This window comes from Arachis ipaensis, chromosome B5 (genome assembly GCF_059453495.1).
Source record: "Arachis ipaensis isolate K30076 ecotype BB chromosome B5, ASM5945349v1, whole genome shotgun sequence".
Taxonomy (NCBI): domain Eukaryota; kingdom Viridiplantae; phylum Streptophyta; class Magnoliopsida; order Fabales; family Fabaceae; genus Arachis; species Arachis ipaensis.
In genome coordinates, this window is record NC_142440.1 from 151494355 (window position 1) to 151517064 (window position 22710).

The 22710-nt window shown below is 33.5% G+C and overlaps 1 protein-coding gene across 2 annotated transcripts in view; it reads right to left on the reverse strand.

Annotated features, from left to right (window-relative positions):
• Positions 1-22710, reverse strand: part of LOC107641335 (lupeol synthase) — a 46424-nt gene that overhangs the window by 15621 nt on the left and 8093 nt on the right. For both annotated transcript variants that reach the window (XM_088488595.1, XM_016344831.3), the window contains exons 4-9: positions 20871-20960; positions 20483-20680; positions 3731-3815; positions 3434-3600; positions 1431-1619; positions 1199-1312 (exon numbers count right to left, since the gene is read on the reverse strand). In XM_088488595.1, coding sequence (XP_088344721.1) covers positions 1199-1312; positions 1431-1619; positions 3434-3600; positions 3731-3815; positions 20483-20680; positions 20871-20960 — 843 coding nt within the window. The remainder of the gene's footprint in view (positions 1-1198; positions 1313-1430; positions 1620-3433; positions 3601-3730; positions 3816-20482; positions 20681-20870; positions 20961-22710) is intronic.

Below are 22710 nucleotides of genomic sequence, written 5' to 3' on the forward strand. Positions count from 1 at the left end.
ATAGTATTTATATACATATAAACTATATTATTTATAATGAAAATAATTTATATCATAACTAAAAACTGAAAATTTTGATGCTAAAGAGAATGCGGTAGTTCAAAACCGCCACAAGCATTCAACATAATTTTTCACTGTCATTTTAGCGGTGTTTTAAAACTTGTCAATAAATATAGCAAAAAATTGTAACAGAAACAAGTAGTTTAGGCGATGATTTCAAATTGTTGCTAAACATAGAAAAAAAACCACCATAATAAGTGCTATAAGTTAACGACAACTTGATAATTCTAAAACCGTCACAAAAAAAGTAACAATGGTTTTACCAATGTGTCCTAAACTGTCGTTAAATTCACTGACAACTCTAAAATTAAATTGATGTAATTTTATAACCATCGCGAAAAATTTATAGATGATTAAAACTGTTGGTAAACAGTAAAAATAACCGTCGAAAAAATAGTGTTGTAGTGATATTTGATCTTTTAACTACTCTTGTATGGAATCATTCTACTAATAACAACTATTTAAAGTTAGGAAAAGTATAGGAAGACAATGAGAATATTAAACAATGTAAATGATGGATATGGTTTTACCAATGTGTCCTAAACTGTCGTTAAATTCACTGACAACTCTAAAATTAAATTGATGTAATTTTATAACCATCGCGAAAAATTTATAGATGATTAAAACTGTTGGTAAACAGTAAAAATAACCGTCGAAAAAATAGTGTTGTAGTGATATTTGATCTTTTAACTACTCTTGTATGGAATCATTCTACTAATAACAACTATTTAAAGTTAGGAAAAGTATAGGAAGACAATGAGAATATTAAACAATGTAAATGATGGATATGCCGGATGTTCAATTCAATAGGAATGCAGATGATTATGTTGATTCTTAATTGGATGGTTATTCCTTTTGATTCGGTTTACTCATGCACAGTTAACAATGGCTGAATATTCAATTCATGAGGTGTGCGGATGGTTATTCTAATGTTAGGGTTTAGAAGGTAATTTAGCGGTGGAGTATTTTTTTACTTTATTGGGTCATTTCTAGATCTCATTATTCATATTATTCATATTGTTCACAAAATTAAAGTCATTGTATACCTAACAAAACCCTTAAAGTTATACCAATTTACATGTTTACATAAAGTTGAAGTTTATTTTGAGTGTTACAGAAGACGAAAAAAAATACTAACCACAATTTTTAAACCATCTTCGGCAACCCAAAAGTAATCTGGAATCCGAGCTAAGTGAAATTTGTATGCCTCTGAATTGGGATCTTCAACCCAACATGCAAGCATAGACAACACCTTCCATTTCAATTAGGTATTCATTAATTAATTGTACTTATTATGGACATTGATACTATAAATACTACAGCAATTTAATAAGTGATAATTAATATATACTTTTGGTTATCATGTATACCTTCTCTACAACTCCAATACAAAGGTAGTTACTAATCTCATCCTCATATTGTATGTGCTTGATTGTAATTTGAAGTGCCTTCTCTCTAAGCATTGAAAAGGGCCACCGATTTAGCAAGGGCTCTCCAATGTGATAGAGAAATTCCCATAATACATCTTGTATTAAAGGATGTGGGTAATACAGATCCTCCTGAAATTATTTACATGCATGACATTGAATTTCACTGTTAGAGATATAAATATAATTATTCATGTATCTTCTCTTACTAGTTTAAATTTTTTGAAGAAGTAATTTTATGTTATAGTATCAAAATTTTTACAACAAAAAACTTTATTAGAATTTAATTCTTGTTGAACTCTAAAAAAAAATGCTAACATAAGACAAATAGAAAAAAGGGATAAGTACTGTTTTAGTCTCTAACGTTGAGGGTCAGAATCGAAACCGTCCCTAATGTAATTTTTGACTTAAAATCGTCTTTAATGTTGCATTTCATTTTAAAATCGTCATTTTTAATAAAAAATTTTAATTTATTCCTAAACTATCCCTACTTTAATAAAAAAATTATAAATTTTTTTTTAAAAAATAAAGAAAACGCGTTTTAGGGGGGGAGGAAAAGGGTATACGAAGGAAAGGGGGAAGGGGGGAAGGGGAAGGGGAAGGAAGGGAGGGGGGACGGCGCCGGCGGCGAAGCTTGGAGCCACCGTCGCTGTCAAGAAGGAGAGGGAGAAGGGGAAGTGGAAGAAGCCAGAGAAGAAGTGGAAGAAAATGAAGGGGACGCGGGTTCGGGGTGGGGGGAAGGGGAAAGGACGCGGGGTGGGGGTGGGGGGAAGGGGAGAGGGGGAGGGGGAGGGGGACGGTGGCGACGGCGAAGTTTGGAGCCGCCGTCGCCGTCGTCGTGGCCGTCGCCGTTGGGGATCGCGAGGGAGAGAGGAGACGCGAGTCACTGCCGCCATCTCGCCGCCTCGCTGCCTCGCCACCTCGCCGCCTCTGCCTCGCAGCCTCATCTGCATCGCTTTCTGCTTTCTGTTTTCTTGCTTCTGCTTTCTTGTTTTCTGTTTCTGCTTCTTGGTTTGGTGTTGTTGCTGTTGTTTGGTGTTCTTGGTGGTGGTGGTGGTGGCGGTGGCGGTGGTGGTGTTGGTGGTGGTGGTGGTGATGGTGGTGGTGCTGTTGGTGTTAGTGTTGGTGGTGCTGGTTGTGGTGGTGCTGTTGGTGTTGGTGGTAGTAGTGGTGGATGAGGTAATTGTGCTGGTAGTAGTGAGGGTATTTTTGTCCAACAAAAATTAAAAGGACAATTTTAATACGAAAAAAACGTTAAGGATTATTCTAAATCAAAAATTACGTTGGGAACGGTTTCGATTCTGACCCTTAACGTTAGGGACCAAAACAATACTTATCCCTAAAAAAAAACTATACAAAAATTCATATACAAATTCAAAAGAGACTCTTAATATAAGGAACGCTTATTAGAGATATAAGTATAATCATTCACATACTTTCTCTTATTAGCTTAAATTTTTTTTTAAAAAAAATAAGTTTATGACACATATACATTTAAATTTAGAAAATATTTAATTTACGCATTTTCACTACTGTTTCATCAGGTCACACTAAATTTATCTAAAGGAATGTTTTTTATATAATAAATTTTATTTATTTTTAATATTTTACCATTAATTATGAAACATATAAAAAATTCAAATTAAATATTTTTATAATAAGTTAAAATATTTTATTTCACTTGATAAAATATTAAAAATAAATAAAATGCATTACTGTTATTATTAATTTATATACGTAATTATAACTATTATTGAATGAAGCACGTATGTTAGACTAGCAGACTAACGAATAGATTATTTTAATAATTTTATAAAGAGAAAAGTGCCATTTTCTCTTAGAATTATATTATTAGGTAGCATAACAAAAACCAAAACAAATCAAATACGCCTTTAATTATGTAAAGATATGAAGATTCCATAAGAAAATAACAAGTTTGTACTTACCTTAGCAATAGTATTTCTGGCTTTATTCCATTTAATTTGATCATAAGGTTCGTTGTACATTTCTTCTCTAAGAGACTTGATTAAGCCAGTAATAGAACCTACAAATCTCTTCCCATATACATATGATATGGACATGTAAACCATCCGACAATAGGACAGGATTTTCCCTATTATAGCATATCATCAATTAATTGGATAATGGACATACAATAATTAGAGCAAAAATAACAAAAAAAAAAAAAAGAAATAAAATTTGGTTGAACAAAGAAATTGTTGATTAGGGAAAAAAATAATGACCTGGATGAAAAGGACTGAATTTGGGTAGAAGCCATAACTCTGGTGGAAATGGATTGCAACCTGACCACTCATAAACTCCAAGCACCTTCAACAAATTAAAATAATTAAGTACTATATATATATGTTATACATGTGTACTGAATTTCATATGCACTTGCCTGTATGGCACTATGGCTGAGATATAACAAAACTATTTTGAGCAAATATGTACTATATACCTTTCTTATCCCTAACATTTAAGGATGAAATAATCTAGTGCTAAAATCATTGACACCAGTTTAATCATAATACTAATTTTGACATCACTTATATTTTTCTGTCAAAACTAATTGTAATTTATTTGGTATCTTATTAACTAGCTGACATATTGACTATATATTGTGTTTGAATGTCCTTAGGAAGTTAATGGAGTTTTTGTACAATATGTATAATGGGCTATTTATTTGGTCCAATAAAAATAAATAATAAAAACCACTCTACAAATTACTCTAAATTTAAAAACTCTCATTTAGTTATTTCACATCAAATTTTAAATTTTAAATTTTCCAATTTTAAATTTCAAATTTTCAAAAAATTCAATTAATTATTTCAAAAAAATAACTATCTAAAAATTCTAATTTACCAAAATATTTCACTCCAATACCCTCTTTTTTTTTCAATCGGCGGCCACCCCCACCTTCATCAATAATCATCCCACTTCACCTTCGCTGTTTGGCTTGCCACACACCACTCACCTTTATAAAAAGTAACCATCCACTTAAAAGTAAAAATAATCATCCGTATATCTAATGAATTGAACATCCAACTTATTTTAATTATATATAACTAAACTCAATCCAGTCAAAATAATCATCTACATAAAAATAAAGTAACCATCCGCATATCTACTAAAATAACCATCCTAAATTAACAGCGTGCACAGGCGGCGAGGTTCCGACTGCATCTGAATGGCATTAGCGGAGAACGACGACGGTGCTGATGGGCGTTCGTGGTGCGCACATCGGTGTCAGCCGGAGCTATGGGCTACAACGGCTGGTGTCTGTGGCGGCACGACACCGATAAGAGAGGATGGAGAGGGAGAGGAAAACCGGTTGGAGGTGTTCGTAACTGTTTGTAATCCTTATTTGTTTTGTATTTGAAATTAGAAATAATTTTGTAATTAATTAATATAATAATCATTTAATGTTAATTTCAAAAATATTTCCATTGTACACATTGTACATTAATTACATTAGCTCCTCATACTTTTTCATTGTGTTTTTAGGGGATAAGTATTATTTTGGTTTCTAAGATTTGGGATCAAAATTAAAATCATTCTTAACTTTTTTTTTTAATTCAAAATGGTCTTTAACGTTGTATTTTGAATTAAAATCATTCTTTTAAAATTTTTCGGACAAAAATACCATTTTCTTTGTTCTAACTCCAATCTCATCATCTACCGTCACCACCCTCACGATCACCACTCTCCTTACTCTTACCAAATACCAGTATTCAAATTTAAGAACATAGTATTCAACAACAATAATACAATATTCAATTCAAGGACAACAACAAAATTATTTATTGCAACCTAATCTTTCAAATTCAACAACAATGCAACATTCGTGTTTTTTAAGAAAGAAAGAAAGAAAAAATTAGGACAGAGAGAGATAGAGTGATGGGGGAGAAGAAGAAAAAAAAGGAGAAGAAATAGAGGGTTGGGCAGTGGCGGTGAAGGAATCTACCGTCACTGTTGCTAGTTGGGTCACTGGGGGGGAGGGAGAGGGAGAGGGAGAGGGAGAGGGAGGGATGGAGGGAGGGAGGGAGGGAGGGAGGGAGAGAGAGAGAGAGAGATCACTGTTGAAATCGCCACTACCACCGCTATCATTACTACTGAAATCAAGTTGTTCCTGTTCTTCAAATCTGAAACCACCATCGCTATTACTTTACTCACTCTTTCTCGGTTTGCTGCATCAATGGTGACGACTTCACTCAATTCCACCAGCACACTTTTGGTTCGTAAGATTTAGTATCAAAATCAAAATCTTCCTTAACCTTTTCTAATTCAAAATGGTCCTCAAGATTGCATTTTGAATTAAAATCATCCTTATAAAAATTCTTGGACAAAACTACCGTTTTCTTTGTTCTAACTCCAATCTCATCATCTACTACTACCACCCTCATGACCACCATCACCCCCTTACTCCTACCAAATAAAAAACATTCAAATTCAAAAACATAGTATTCGACAACAAGAATACACCATTAAAATTTAAGAACAACAAAAAAATTATCCATTGCAATCTAATCTTTCAAATTCAATGACGTAACATTCATGTTTTTTAATGAAAGAAAAAATTAGGATAGAGAGAGACAAGAGAGATGGAGTGAATGGGGAGAAGAAGAAAAAGAAAGAAAGAGAAAAAATGGAGAGCTGGACAGTGACAATGAGGGAATTTGCCGCCATTGCTGCTAGTTGGGGAGAGAGGGAGAGAGAGAGAGAGAGAGAGAGAGAAAGAGAGAGAGAGAGAGAGAGAGAGAGAGGAGATATGAGATCCCTGTTGAAATCACCGCTACTAGCACTGCCACTACTGCTAAAATTGCCGCCGCCGTTGTTCCTGATCTCTGAAATCGTTGCGAAAAAGGGAAGAAGAGGAGATTTGAAACCGCTGTCGTTGTTACTCTTCACTACAAGAAAAATGCTGAATATCGTCAGATTTACTGTCAGATTTAGCAGCGAGTTTACTGGCATATTTGGTAATAAATTCGTCGGGTAAAAAAATTACCGTCGAATTTGGTTTTCTGACAGTAAATTTACCGGTAATAATTAGAGGGAAAAAAGAAAAAATAGCATGATCATTACTGTCGAATTTACCGACGAATAAATTGTCGGTAATCCAAATTAGTGCAACACTGTATTTTGGTCATTTGCAAAGCATTACTATCAGATTTATCCGCCGGTAAATCCAACGGTAATCTTGCTCTTAATTCGAATCGCAAACCCTCTCCTCTCTCATTTTTGAACTACTCTCTCTCTCTCTCTCTCTCTCTCTCTCTCTCTCTCTCTCTCTCTCTCTCTCTCTCTCTCTCCCCCTTCCAAACCACCTCCGGCAGTCCCTCCATCAGCGTCGGTCACCACCAACAACATTCAAATACTACGTGGACTCCTTGCGCGACGTTGGTCGCTCTATCGTCGCCGTTTCATCGTTCCCACCATTTCTGCCATCGCTGTCGCCGCTGCTCCCTGTGTTGCCGGAGCTGCCTCCTTTTTCCCTCCAGGTATGTTGTCCTCCTCTTTCTTCCTATTATTTATTTTCAATTTATTTAAAAAAAAGACCTTAATTCAGTTCTGTCAATTGGTCACCGCCGCCGCCACTTTGCCATTCGTGCTACCACCATGTCAACAAAGTCCTCTGCACCACCACTATCTCCTGATAACTCACTAATTAGTTTTGGATAGTTAAACGTCAAACCCTAATTTATCTAATTTTAATTTGTTGTGTATTAAAAAAATTTACAATTAGGATGTTTGTATTAGATATTTAATTGTTTTTCAGATTTAGTTAATGTATTAGTTTAGATTTAGGATTTTTTTTTAAAATTTGTTTTGATTTAGGGTTTTGTTAATTCTGTTTTGATGGTTTTGTGTTTGAAATTTTTTTTTATGATTTTGATTTTGAATTTTATTTTCATGATTCCATGTTTATTATTCTGATTTGTAATTCTATTTTTATTATTTTGTTTCAAATTCTATGATAATTATGAAGTTTGATATTAGTTCAAGTGAGAACATTAGCGACACAGAAGCTAAGGAGCAATATAATATGGTGTTGCTCATCCGAGTGAATCTGCAAGAGTAAGATCCCCAATTGCATTGTTTTGATTTTTGGTCTGATGTTGTTTGAGTTAATTATTTTCTGAGTTAATTTATTGAGTTGTTAATTGTCTGAGTTAATCTTAACTTATTTATTTTCTGAGTTAATTATTGAATTATTATTTATTGTTGTTAATTTTCTAAGTTTATTATTATTTGAGTTAATTAGTTGATTGTTGTTAATTATCTAAGTTAATCTTAACTTATTTATTTTCTAAGTTAATTATTGACTTATTGTTTATTATTGTTGATTTTCTAAGTTTATTATTATTTGAGTTAATTAGTTTATTGTTGTTAATTATTTGAGTTAATCTTAACTTGTTTATTTTTTAAGTTCTTGTTTATTTTTTAAGTTAATTATGGACTTATTGTTTATTGTTGTTATTTTTTTAAGTTTATTATTATTTGAGTTAATTATTTTTGGAGTTAATTAATTGATTATTGTTAATTGTCTGAGTTAATCTTATCTTGTTTATTTTCTAAGTTAATTATTGACTTATTATTTATTGTTGTTAATTTTCTAAGTTTGTTATTATCTGAGTTAATTATTTTTGGAGTTAATTAGTTGATTGTTGTTAATTGTCTGAGTTAATCTTAACTTGTTCATTTTCTATTTAATTATTCACTTATTGTTTATTGTTGTTAATTTTTTAAATTTATTATTGTAACGACCCAGCTTCTAGCACGTCATGACCAATGCTAGCCGCTAGGCGCTACTACACGGCTTTTCTTAGAGACTCTAGACTTTATATTAAATATATACATATGAGCCTGTAGCGCTAATCGAGATCACGTGTCAGATATATAGATATAAGAAAATAGATAATAGTTAAATAGATAATATATACATGAAGCATAGAAAATACATAAAACATAGTAATATCATGCATATATGCCCTAAGCCTCATTTAGTACATCATAATTCACACCGGCTTACGTCGTTGTTTATTCATGAAAATATTTACAGACTCCATATACTAACAGGCCTCACTCACAAGAGTCACCCTAGTCAGGGACCTATTCTAACTTATTTATATAGGTATTTACAAAAGCACATATCCCTCTTAAAGTCTATACAAAGCAAGGGCAAAGACAACTACTACTACTGCTACTATTATAACTACTGCTGGTCATCGATCCCTGGTAGCTGAAGAAACACGGAAGTATTGTGTGGAAGTAAGAGAAGTCACTCTGACCCTCTGATAATGCTACTGGTGCGTGCTCGCTAGTCCCAAGGCTGGAAACTCAAAGAAGATCTCGCCAGTTTGCATCTGCGGAATGGGGAAGTAAGGGGTGAGAACCTAAGGTTTTCAGCATGGTACTACACAAGAAAACTATGGGTTCCGCAGCCTAAGTCTAAGACTTCGCGCAGTTAGGTTGGTAAGTCACACAAACAAGTACAAGCACAAGTATATAGCAGAATAGTAAACAAACACAAAGTACAGGAAGCAGAGACAAAATACAATTACACGTACAAGTAAGCAACCACAAACATAGATAATGCCGCAACCAAGTATGATGCATGTCTAGTTCCATGCAGGCCATGAGCTCATCCGTCGGTTGACTACCCGCAACCTGACGTTACCTAGGAACTAGTCCTAGATATGGTTTCTCAATTGCGTCCGTCCGTGTATACGTGTCGATGTGGTTAAGCATACCACCAGTCCGTGACAACAGGCAATCGTCGCAACGCTTGATGCCATAATATACGCACAAAGGAGAAACATAGTTTTAGCAATCAGTGGGTAAATACCCGCCTCCAAACAACCTCTAGCACCTTGGGGTTTACAGTTCTTTTTTCGCGGCACATCTCAATAAACTTTATCTCTAAGAGACTTCTTTGCCCTTCTTTTTAAATAAAATTTGTGCCCGATTCTTTCTTAAAATATCTCAGCCTTGTCACATTTTACCATTTTGTTCTTGGAATTTTTGTACATTTTCAATTTTACCCTTTTTGTACATAACTTCGTTTTTCTAGTTTTCTTTAGGCTTTTATTGACACTTTCACCACTAGTGTACTTCACCATTTTACCCTCATATTTTTTCTAAAAGACCTTCTTACCCTTCATTAAATTAATTAGTATTTTTTAATTTTGATTTTATGCCTAAAATTACTAATATGTCCCTAAATACTCTAGTTTATTATTTAACTTGATTTAGCGTCAAAATGTTACCGGATTAATCCTAATATTTTTATATAACCAAATTATCCATAATACTTTTAATTAATGTCAATTCTATACTTAGGGACCTAAAAGATCATTTCACCTTTTATTAATTTATTTACTTATTCTATTTACCACTTTTTACCGTTTTATTTCTAACTTTTACTAAAGCTTTTATTTAGACCCGAAACTTTATTATAATTATAATTATAATTTTGACTCAAATAATTTATATAATTACTATCTTACCCCTAATGATACTAAGTTCATAATTTTATTCATTTTTCATTTAAATTATATTTTTAACTCTCTTTTTACCCAAAAATGACCATAACACCCTTTTTACTTTTATACCTTTTTTTCATAGGATTAAAAATAATTTTTTTAACCTCTTTTTAACCCTTATACACGTGACTGTCATGATCATTTAGTGGCTGAATTTTCAGGGGTGCAGTTTTTCATTTTTATCCACTTTTAGTGACTTTTAAGGCTTGAAACTTAAACCCCAAGTGCTCCATTAATTTTTTACTGTCCCATACATTTTCCAGAGGCAAAAAAGCTTCAAATATTATTCAAATAACAGTCTAAAAATAGAGAAGTATCACTGAATTTTCAGAATTAAGAATCAAGGACAAAATCACTACAAAGTGGCTCATATGAACACCAAAATCAAGCACAAACATACTCTAACTAATCCTAACCCTTACCTCTTATGTAATTTAGTTAGTAAACCTTTCTCACACTAGAAAATGTGCATACAAAGGCAGAAACACAGCTGGTGGTGGTGAATTTCATTTTTGGGCCTAAAGTGTCAAAAAACGTCAAAATTCAACCACAGTGAGCTCGAAAATCCTTAACTCCTTAGGCGTGCTCCATGGGTGCTTCAAGATGATTTCTCTATACATAGAGAAGAGTAAGGATTCATCATTATTAATATTTATTTTTAAAATAAAAAGAAAAGGAGAAAGAACAAGAGTTTGCTTAGCCGAATTCGGTATAAACGCAAAGATTGACGAAAACGGACAAGAGTTTGTGCTTGTATGGTTTGAGTCCTTGAAGAACACTTGAAGAATAGTGTATGAATGGTGAGATAAAAGGCTGAAAATGCAGGTAATGTGTGCAGAATTTTCTCTCTTTCTCTCTCAAGAATTTGGTCAAAAGAGTGCAAAAATGTGTAAGGTGTTTTATGAATTTTGTGGCAAATACTTCCTTAAATAAAAAATCAAAGTCTAGTGAATTTATGATGGTAAAAGGGGCTGGAATTTTTGTGGTCAAGGTCTGAGCTTCAATGAATAAGGGGCGTGAAAACGAGGAAGCTTGGTCAGCGCTTACGTGTCGAGCTTATCCACGGTTAACCACAGTTAGTTACTCGAGGTTAAAAGCACATCAGAGAGGGTTGAAAGGCTGAGATAGTCTCGTCCCAGAGGCTGAGAAGGAGATACAAGTTACTTTGATGCCAAGTAAGAAGATTTGGGGTCTCTAGGAGTCGTTTGCAGAATACTAGTCAGAAATTTGGTTCGGATAACTTTTACCGTGCTATAAAATAATTAATGGCTAATATTTATTCTTAAAGGAGTAAATCATGAATGGATGTCTAATATAAATTTTGAGGCACATTTAGTTGGGTAAAAATTATTTTGACCACTAATTCCGAGGTTTTCGGTTACTAGAGGTTTTCTCGACACACGCAAAACCGTCACTAAAAGTGAATTTCCATCTCAAAAAGTCTCTAGTGAGGAAAATAAACCAATGAAAAGCTAATATTTATTATTTACTAGTCAAACTTGACTTAGGGGGATTAATTACCCTCATAAAGTCAATTTTGACCATATTAATGGCCTTTTTCTTAATTTTTTATACCATTGGGCCAGCCTCACTATTTCTTATTAGGTCGTGGTTCAAAATTTTGTAAAATAAATTTAAAATAGCCAAAAAAAGTCTGTTTACTGAAAATTGGATTCTTACAATTATTATTTGAGTTAATTATTTTATGAGTTAATTGGTGTTTTCTGATTTATTAGTGTAGAAATGATTGAATTTAAATATTTAAAATTTAAGTTTACCGTTGTATTTACCGTCGATTAAATTCACTAGTAGTTATTAATTTAAATATTAATTAATAATTTATTACCATCGGATTTATTGAAAAAAAATATGGCAATAAGAATTACCAGCGAAAATTTTCCAACGATAATTAGTAGTGGACGAAAAAATCTGCCAATAAACAATTACTGAAAAGATTTATACCGTCGGATTTATTCTGACGGTACATATTAGCGGATTTTTTTTTGATAAATCCGCCAGTATCCAACAAATTTTTTGTAGTGCTTGCTCTCTCTCGATTTGCTGCGTCAATGACGACGACAGCACTCAATCCCATCAACGTTGTCCTTTTTCCTCCTCTCGTCTTCCTCTTCCTTCTCTTATTCACTTTCTTTGCTTCTCTCTTCTTTTCTTTTCTTTTGAATGTGTGTGAGATAGAAGAAGAACATTAGAATCAGAAGAAGAAAGAATGGGTAGTTTGATGGAGATGGTGATAGAGTTAGTGATGTGAGGATAAAATAGTCAAACGGATAATTTTAAAAATAATTTTAACATTGAGAATTATTTTGAATAAAAATAAAAAGGTTAAGGATGATTTTAATTTTGTCCCAAACCTTAAAAACTAAAATAATACATATCATATTTTTTTAGTTATCTTCTTAACTAGTAAGTAAAATAGTTTTACACAATCATCAACTTGAGATTATGTTGATGAATTACAAAGCCGTTGAGTTAAATTGGCATCAATAATTTCTTTTAAGAATAGATTGGTGTCAATTTTAAAATTGTTCTTGCGTGAATTGACTGGATATAGCTCGTCTTCTTGGTAGCCAATTCCGAGCTTTACATCCAGAGAGTATATCTTGGTGTGGAAAGAACAAAAGGGGAGGGTACTTGCAAAAGGCACTCCGATGCTTAAGTCAGTTCAATGTATATTCGTATGAATTGTCCAAAGATAATATGCCTTACCTTTTTTATATGTGAGGCGAGGTATTAACAGTTATCACTATAGCAAATATGGAGGATAGTGGCGGTTAATTGGCGGCTATTTATCAAATAGCCACAAATTGGCAAGATAGGAATGGTTATCCAAGCGGTTTGCGTTTCAGCTACAAAAGGAACCAAGATAACAGCAGTTATCTTCCCAACTGTCGCAAATCAAATCAAGAAGAGAGCCAAAAGCCCTAAGTGCCCCGTCACTCACTCGACAAAGTTCAGAGCTCTAAAGTCTGAATGACTCCCCTTTCTCCAACCCTTGCTTCTCTTGGACCACCAACGCAACGCCACCATCGATCATCACCTCCAGTGTCTCTGTTAGAACCACAGAACCACCACCGTCATCTTCTTCTTCTTCTCCCCTTATTTCTTCTTCTTCTCCCACCTTTGCCGAACAACCCCCGTGAAAATCCTTTCTCTCTTTCTCTTCCCCTGTCTCCTGCCTTCTTTGTCTCGCCGCTGGCTACCATTCAGCACTGCCGTGACCATCTTCTTCTCCTCCTTACAATCTCGCACTGTGGCTCTCTCGCTCGCCCCTGCCTCCCTCATTTCTAGTCGCAGAATCAGAACAGAGCCACTTCAGTTCCAGAGAGTTACGGAGCAGCGGCTGGTCACTGCCACTGCATCCCTTTCTCCTATGCTCTTGCTCTGTTCTTTGACTCAGGTTCTTAGATCACCTTTTCTTCTATGTTTTAGTTAATTTAGGATTAGTTATATGTTGATTCTAGTGTTAATTTGATTTGGTTAAGATTATTTGCTATTGTTAGTTGAGTTTAGGTTAGAATTAGGATTTTCTGATTAGAATTAGTGTTAGTTTATACATAGTTAAACATGCTGTTAAAAGCTTCTTGAGTTTGGATTTCAATTTGTTTGGATTGATTAACTGATACTTTGCTGAGTCACTATGAAATGCTGCTGATTTTTCATGTCATTGGTTCTGAATTTTGAATTGGTGTTGCAAAGAATACTTGTTAGTGCTATTTTATGTTGTTTATACTTTTGCATGCCAAGTGTTGGACAATATGCCAAGTGTTTTGAATATGTTTTAAAGTTCTATGCAGATATGATCTATGATAAGGACACTATGGATGGCAATGTTTGATCCATTTAGTGCACCCAACCTAATGAGATATGGCTTGGTTGTTGTTGTATTGTTCTGGCTAGAGAAAATTTTGTTTCTTGGTATATAACTCTATAGTGTATTATTGCTACTAGCATTATCTCTTTTGTTTGTACTAACAGCTAACTCCATATTTTATTGCGAAAAATTGCATCATCTTGTGGTTTTGATATGCAAAAAAATATCAGATATGTATGCTAAAAAATATCAGATATGAATTACCAGATATGTACTTCCTCAGTCCTCATTTCTTCTAATTTGCGAATTTTCTTGCTCAGCGTATATTTCCGGTGACAATTGTAACATACAAACAATGCAAGCAGCATCTCTATCTCAAACGTTCATCATAAATAAAACTCCACAGGTTATTCATCTTCTTCTATTCTGAGAGAAGTCAGTAATCGTAGTTTGTTTATTTTTAAAATACATATTTTGTGGCAGCTGCAGGTGGCCAGATGCAAGCATAGAGTAGATGAGTTCATAATCCCCACCATGAATTTTACACATCTGCCTCCTTCATGGAAGCTTAGACATGCTGTAACAAAAAGGCACTGCTGCTTTCTTTATTTCAAATTGCGTCATTATTTGTGCGAGTTCAAATTGCTTAAATTCATTCATATTAAATTTGGAATGTTCAGGGAACACGTTAGATATCTTCCTAATGCTGCCGTTTTATCAGGTGCTAGTCTTCCTTAGCTCAAACCATGCTCATTTTAATCGAAACTCTTGATTTTTATGAAAATAATTTCTCTTGGACTTTGGTTTTTCTTGTTGTAGATGCTGAAATTACTTCTGCATAGTTTGAAGAGTTCTCTGTCTCTGTTGGTGACATCAGTGATTTTAAATAACTAAAGGTACATACAGGCACAACCTCTAATTGAAATAAGTTTAAATGATCAGAGAAGGAATATGCAGGGCCAACAGGGTAGAATCATGAAATAATTGTTTAGATATATGTACAATATGATAATTACATTATTCAATAATAAGCATATGCAAGCTCATGATTTTGCTCAAAAGCATAGTGTGTGTTTGGATAAGTCTTTTGACAAAAAGATGGAATTCAGGAGCACATACAATTTTTTGTTGTATTCTTTTACACGTTTAGTAATGTGCAATTGGTTGTTAAATTGTCCCACACATGTAATTTCTAGGGTTGCATAGTCATGGTTTCCTTATGCCTGTAAATTTTAAATGGTGAATGATTCTTTTAAATTCTTCTGTTCAAATAAGCATAAAGGTATCTGGAAGCAAAACTCAACAGATCTTTGATGCTGTCTTTGGGAAAATGGTTGCAGCACAACCAATTCCGTGATTCCGAAGAGTAAAAGGAGGTGAAGTATTTGTCGACTTATATATCAGATATGTTAGTATATTATAAGTAGATTTATCAAACTGGCTAAGTATGCTAACTGCCAAGTGAGTAACATCAAAAGGAATCTTGCACTGACTTAGTTATGAACATGTATATGTAGCTTATATTGTGAATTTTTTTGAATCTGCATGCTTCTGGGTTTTCGTCCTAGTATTTCTTATTATCTTGCTTTATGTTAGATAAGATAAGTAAGCTATTTTTTATGTTGTATTACGGTGTTATTTGTAATCAATCTTAATTTTTTGTGTTGTGACAAGTTTGTCAACAATATGAATTTTATAATGATAAAAAGCTTGGAAAACCTATTAAGTTCAATGCGTTGTTGACTACATATGAAGTAGTTTTGAAAGACAAGGTTGTTCTCTCCAAGATCAGATGGAGTTATCTGATGGTAGATGAGGCTCATAGACTAAAAAATAGTGAGGTGCAGCGATATACAACACTTTCAAAGATGATTCTCATTTACTATTATTGTTTCTGTTGCTGGTAGAATTTTCTTGTATATGCTTCAGTCAAATAATACATGATCTTTTAGATTCTATATTATTATGCAACTTTTTCTTAATATTGTTTATTCAGTGTTCTTTAATACTAATATCTCAAGTATAATAAAAAAAATTGTATAGAGAATAGGTTATAGTAAAGAAAAATGGCGTAAACTATTGTAATTATTAAATTTTTTTATAAGTCCAAGTATGAAATTACGGCGGTTCAAAATTGTCGTTTTTTTTTTAAAAAAAAAAACCTACATAGATTTGTGGCGGTTTTAAAACCGCCAAAAAATTTTTAAAATCCATTGACCAGCAAAATCAGTTATCTGATTTGCTACGATTGTGCCAGCAGTTTGTTAGAACCGCCGCAAAATCAAATCTCCACCCCCTAACTCGCAACGCTTCTGGAACCGTTGGTATGTCGTTTTGCGGCGGTTTAAAACTGACACAAATCCATCAAAAAACTGCCGCTATTTAGCGTGTCTCTTGTAGTATATGCTTTTAGTAATCATTTTCATTGAAGAATAGTAATACCATATCAGGACGTTATGATATTTGTTATGGTGTTCGAATCTAAATTATAACATTTGGACGAGTTATAGCGCATGGAGTCGAGTTATAACGTGCGAAACCAATTTATAGCTTTTTAATTGGATTATAACAGCCATATCACTGCCCCAAGCTTGGCCTGACGATATTTTAATAAAGCAGGTTGAGCTTTTGATGAGTCTCGCCGAGTGTGATGATTATGGAGCCCCTGGTTCAACATACTTTATTAAAAATAAGAATTTAAAAGAAACAATAAATGATTAAAAGAATAAGCTGTTAAATAAAGAGAGAGAAACATTTAATGGCATTAAAATAATGGTTTAGCTTTCCCATTTACCAATGTCATATGTACCGTTGATTTGACTGATGGCAACGGTCATGATTGTGTAGTTGGAAATCAATCAGTTTGTTAGTGTTGGGTGTAATTATGTATTTGGAATCCAAATGGTTTTGGTAAATATAACTTTGCTTGTATCAAAAACATTGGGAAATGTATTGATAAGGACATGAGTAAAAGATGTACGTATATGATTCTATTCTTGCTATTTTATTTTGCTTTCTTCTTCTACATTTGTTTTTTGGTTTTGTGAAGAATGGGTATTGACAAAGATAAAAAGACATAGATTGATTGGTCGAATGAGTGGGTGAGTAAAGACGTGAAAATATGGGGTTCGTTGTTTGTTGATAGTGAGAGTGTTAGTGAAATAGATGCCACAAAGATAGTGAGGGTAGGATCTAGAGTCTGTTTGGATTTGCTACCGTGTTCTAGGTCTGACCATGTATTTCAAAGGGGAAATGGTTGTGAATTCTTTTACATGGATAGTTTTGAGTTGGATGAATTGTGGGTTAAGCTTCCATTTACAAACTTTCAGTGCAATATTTTGAATCAACTGAACTGTGCCCCGTCGTAGCTTCACCCTAATTAATGGGTGGGCATTTTTGCGATGTTTCGAGATTTTGATGGGGTTTTTGGATGAAAAGTATTCATTGGAGTTGTTCTTCTATATGTTTCAGGCAAAAGAGGTTTGGAAGGGGCTTGGGTGAACTTGAATAGCACACCGGGTTTTTCTGTGTTTAAGTTATATAAGTCATCGTTCAAAGACTTCAAATTAAAGACATGTATTTGAAAGTCAGAAGTGCCGAGGATGCTTTTCCGTTTTACTTGGATGAGAATTTAGGGGAGAAGTTTCCTCTGTGGTGGTGTCCTGAGCCACAACATATTTTGGGCTTTGAAAAGATTAGTCGGAGGAATGAGTGTTTTATTGAATGTTTGGTGGAAGTTGTTGACAAGAAGAATCTAATATCGGTTTTTGACTTACTTCCATGGGAAGAGGATAAGCAAGCTGTAATAAGTTATTTGGGGTAAGTTTGGTAAATATGATTAGGCAGTCATAGCTTTTAATGCCAAGAATTGTGTTGATTGTTTGTTTGTTTTTGTACCAGGTGGAAAGTATCCTAGGGTTTTCGCTGCTAGTTTGAGAGCTCGGTTTAAGAGCAAAAATGTGGAAAAGGAGGGTTCGTCATCAAACCCGGACAAGGGAGTTAGGGAAGGTGAGGTGAACCAACCTCAGCCAAGGCCGAAAGAAAATCATATTCAAGAAAAGAAAATCAGATTTTATTGATATTGATTTATCCGCTGAGAAGGGTAAAGAGATACCTTTGGAGGAGATTACTGCTTTTATGGAGAATCAGAAGAAACTTCATAGTTTTGTCGATGATGTCAATGGATCTTCTGTTTGGGGAAAAGATTTCCCTTTTATGGTTGTGACTGATGAGGTCTGTCAATCGTCGACCGATGTGGCCTTGGCAAATGAAGTTGGAGACATCGCCATTGATCAGTATATGCAGGTATGACTTGTTTTTCTTTTTGTTTGATGTTGGTTTGATTGTGCATAAGTGTGTGTTGTTTTTTTAGGTGCTTGGTTTGCATTTGACTAGCTTTGGTTGGAGCCAAGAAGTTAAGCATAAAAAGCTGTTAGGGAAGATTAAAGAACCGAGCAAGTTGAGGGACGAATTGGCTTTGAAGAAGAATTTAATTTCGGATCTAGAGGGTAAGCTTTTGAAAAAGGAAGAAGAATTGGAGGTGATGAAGGATAATTATGAAAAGGAGGCTGAATTATTGAAAAAGAAAGAAAGCAATCTGTCTAGTATGAAGGATCAAGTAATCGAGGTTACTGTGAAATTAAAGGAGTTGGAGAAAATAAGGAAACAGAAATATTGGATTTGTTTGTTGAGGGTTTTGAGCATGCTGTGCTGCAAGTGAAATTTTTGGAACCTGACTATGATTTTTCTCAGATGGAGCCAGGGAAAATTGTTCAGGATGGCGCTTTAGTAGATGATGATGAAAGAGCCGAGGGAAATGAGAATCTTGGATAGTGAATTTGCCTCGTTAAAACCTCTCCAACCAAAACCTTTTTGGAAAAAATCTTGTGAGTAGGAAAAAGAGTACAAGTCTAACCCTGACTTTTAACTATAATAAAGCTTTAAAGAGAAATATTCCAAGTGTTGCGTAAAATGACACCGTTTAAAGATTGCAAACGATATGCACCATTTCCTAGGATTTCAATAACTCGGAAAGGACCTTTTCAATTTGTGGCTAGTTTCCATGTGCTGGAGGTCGCCTAACTTGTTAAGTTTTCCTTAGTACCAAATCGTTGACTTGAAAAGATCGGGGGTGCACTTTTTGGTCGTATCGTCGGGTTATATGCTCTTGCATAACTCGGTGTCAGAGGGTTGCTATTCTCGGATTTCTTCTATAGTGTCTAAGTCAATTTGCCGAGCAGTATCTTGTAATTGTTGATTGATAATTTGAGTTCGGAGGGATGACTGAGAGATCTCCACATGGATCATGGCTTCAGACCCATACACCAGTCGGAAGGGTGTTTCCTTGGTTGTTGAGTGGATAGTAGTATTGTAACCTCATATGATTTCTGGTATGAGCTCGGTCCAGAATCTTTTAGCGTTGTCTAATTTTTTTTGTAAAGCATATAGAATGACCTTGTTGACTGCTTCTGCTAATCCATTTGTTTGCAGGTGTTCCACTGAAGAGAAGTGTTGTGCTATTTTTAGGTTCTACAAAAAAGATGTAACTTTTGATCGGCAAACTGGCGACCATTGTCAGTGATAATATGTCGAGGTATGCCAAATCTACATATGATATACTTCCAGACAAAAGAGATCATTTGTTGAGATGTTATCTTAGCTAGGGGTTTTGCTTCAATCCACTTTGAGAAATAATCGATATCGACGATTAAAAATTTTACCTATCCTGGTGCCAGAGGAAAAGGGCTGAGGATATCAAACCCCTATTGATAAAATAGCCAGCTTACCTCGGAATAATGTAATAACTCGGTTGGAATATGTGTTATCGGAGAGTGTTTTTGACAATTAAGGAAAGCTTTCACTTTGGCATTGCAATTTTGTTGTAAGGTCAACCAGAAAAATTCAGCATGAATTATTTTGGAGGATAGACTCCGAGCTCCGACATGGGTTCAACAAATGCCTTCATGTGCCTCTTTTATAACTAGGTTGGCTTCCAACTTGGAGAGACATTTTAACAAAGTACGAGAAAAATCTTGTTTATATAAAAGATTATAAATAAAATGAAGAAAGACGCCTGTCGTCGGAATTTCCGAACATTTTCAATACCTTGGGGAATGTTCCTATTCTTGAGATATTCTATATAAGGCCGTCGCCAATCCTCTTTCTGAGTGACACTTAAAATCTAAGTTAGATCGATACTTAGTTTAAGTAAAGTAATTATGCTTTTAGCAATCATTTTTATTGAAGAATAATAATACCATATCAAGACGTTATGATATTTGTTATGGTGTTCAAATCTAAATTATAACGTTTGGACAAATTATAACGCATGAAGCCAAGTTATAACCTGCGAAGCCGATTTATAGCTTTTTAACAGCCATATCAAAAATGTTAAGACTAAAAAGTATAAACATTTACTCATGAATTATTATTTGTAGTTTGAAAATTGAATATACTTTTTGTTTCTGAAATTTTATTATCTCGGAACCACAACAAAAGTTAAAAATCAATCGAGTGTAATCCAATAATAATAATAATAATAATAATAATAATAATAATAATAATAATAATAATAATAATAATAAATAAATAAATAATAACAAGTATAATGTATTTACCGAAACCCAGAACTTTCCCCAGGATGTAATAGTCACTAATCCACCATGGTCAAGGATCCACTTTCTGGCTCTGGCCATTGGCATGTCTTGATGATCTTCAAGTTTTTCTCCAAGTATTCTCAATGCAATGTAACTCAATGCTGATCCAAACATTGTGCTGTGACCCACAATATGGGTTCCCCACCCACCATCTTCATTCTGTCTCATGAGAATAATTACTCAAACCAATAATTACCCACCTACCGTCTTCGTTCTGTTTCATGATTGTGGCAACCAACAATTATATATTGGTTGGTCTTTTCACTTATAACCAAATTAAGTAGTGGACAGATATATTTATTTATTGAAAAGAAAAAGATTCTCTGTGAAGTGAAAAAAATGTACCTACCTGGTGATTATACAAATATCGAATAATTTCTTTCTTGTGTTCTGGTCCTATAACTTCATCAAGGGATCCTGTAATATATAATGTCATTATCTGCAGTAATTAACAACAATGTTTAACATCAATAAGTATTTCGGTATAAGATAAAATAAATAAATTATATAAAAATTTTAGTATAAGATAAATAAAAAAACATGTATAAATTGTTTATTACATATATTTTTTATCTATATATATATATTATTTTAGACTTTTAAAGAAGGTGATATGTAATATAGTATTAGAATTTCTATGACTTAAAGGTTTAAAGTTTGATTTTTATTGATCTTAAAAAAAAAATATAAGACCAATAAAAAAAAGAAAAAAAGCTTACGTAAATAATTCACTCAAACCAAAAGAAATTTTTGTGTGAACAAATGTGTTAACGATATATAAAATTAATTATAAAATCAACCGTTTGGTTAAAACTATTTTTTATTTTATTTTTTACTCAAAATAGAGTAATATCCTAAATTGGTTGTTAAAAAATTTTTAGTCAGATAATTTAATCTTCAACAAATTTTAATAATCAATTCAGTTTTTATCATTTTATTTTGTTAGATAAATTAAGTTTTACGCTATATTTTATTAAAGGTGAGTTCTACTCAATCCCCTCTAAAACAACATGTAAATTACCTTCTATGACGTGATATATTTTAATTGGATGTTTAGTTTTAATTTGAGTTAATTTAATCCACTAAGAGTTAATATCTTAACTAAAATAGGGACATTTTGTAATTAAATAGTTTTATAATATGGATAATTATATAATTTCTATAAATATTAAAAAACAAATTTATATTTTTTATCATTGTTCTGAAACCAATGCAACAACCCCATTCCTTTAAAATTGAAAGAAAAAATCAACTAAGCCCTACCCACCCATTGACCCAGCCCCGCAACCCGCAGCCTCCATTGCCCTGCAGCCATGCCAACCACCGTAGCCACCTCAACCCCGCAGTCCCGCAGTAGCTTTATGAAGGTATGGTGTTTGATATAAGTAATAAAAAGTTACTATTGAATAATCTGCTGCTATTTTTTTATTGGTTTCCTGGTGTCATTTTTTCCTTTCTATAGGACATATGTGATGGCCCAATGAAAGAGTTGGAGACATTAGGTGTTTCAAGGTCTTTTGGTTCTAAGATGTCTGATGATCTATAAGTAACCAATGAAACAAAAGGGTATGATTCAGGAAGGTTGAATGAGTCCAATGAAATGACAAGTGATGTTGGGACCAACAAGCATTTTAATAAAGGGTCTAAGAAAAAAATGGAGAAAGCCACTGGAAGTATGATTTGGGGAAGAAGAAAAGATTCAGTTTGTAGTATTTTAGTAAATTATACAATTATTCATTTTGGGATATAATTTAATTTTAAAATAGTTTAACCATAGTTAATATAACCAATTAAAGAATGACATATCATAGAGGGTAATTTATATATTATTATAGAAAGAGTATAGTAGAATTTAACTTTATTTAAAAATTAGATTAACTGTTAGACAAATACATCTCTGTTGTTATTTAATAAAGACATATCAGTATTAAATTTTTTTTAGAATTTTCAAATCAATCCTTCCAAAAAGATAAATGGTATGATGTGTAAATTGATTTGTCTAACGAAATAAAAATTGGTGGACTGATTTGGTAATTAAAATTTGTTAAAAATTAAAGTGTCTGACCAAAATTTTTTTTAAAAACTCCATAACCAAAGCATCCAACTAAAAATTTGTTGAGATTCCCAATCCATGGTCCGGGTCACCACCTTTCCTGCAAACTCAAACTCTTCTTCGCCCAATTCCTGAT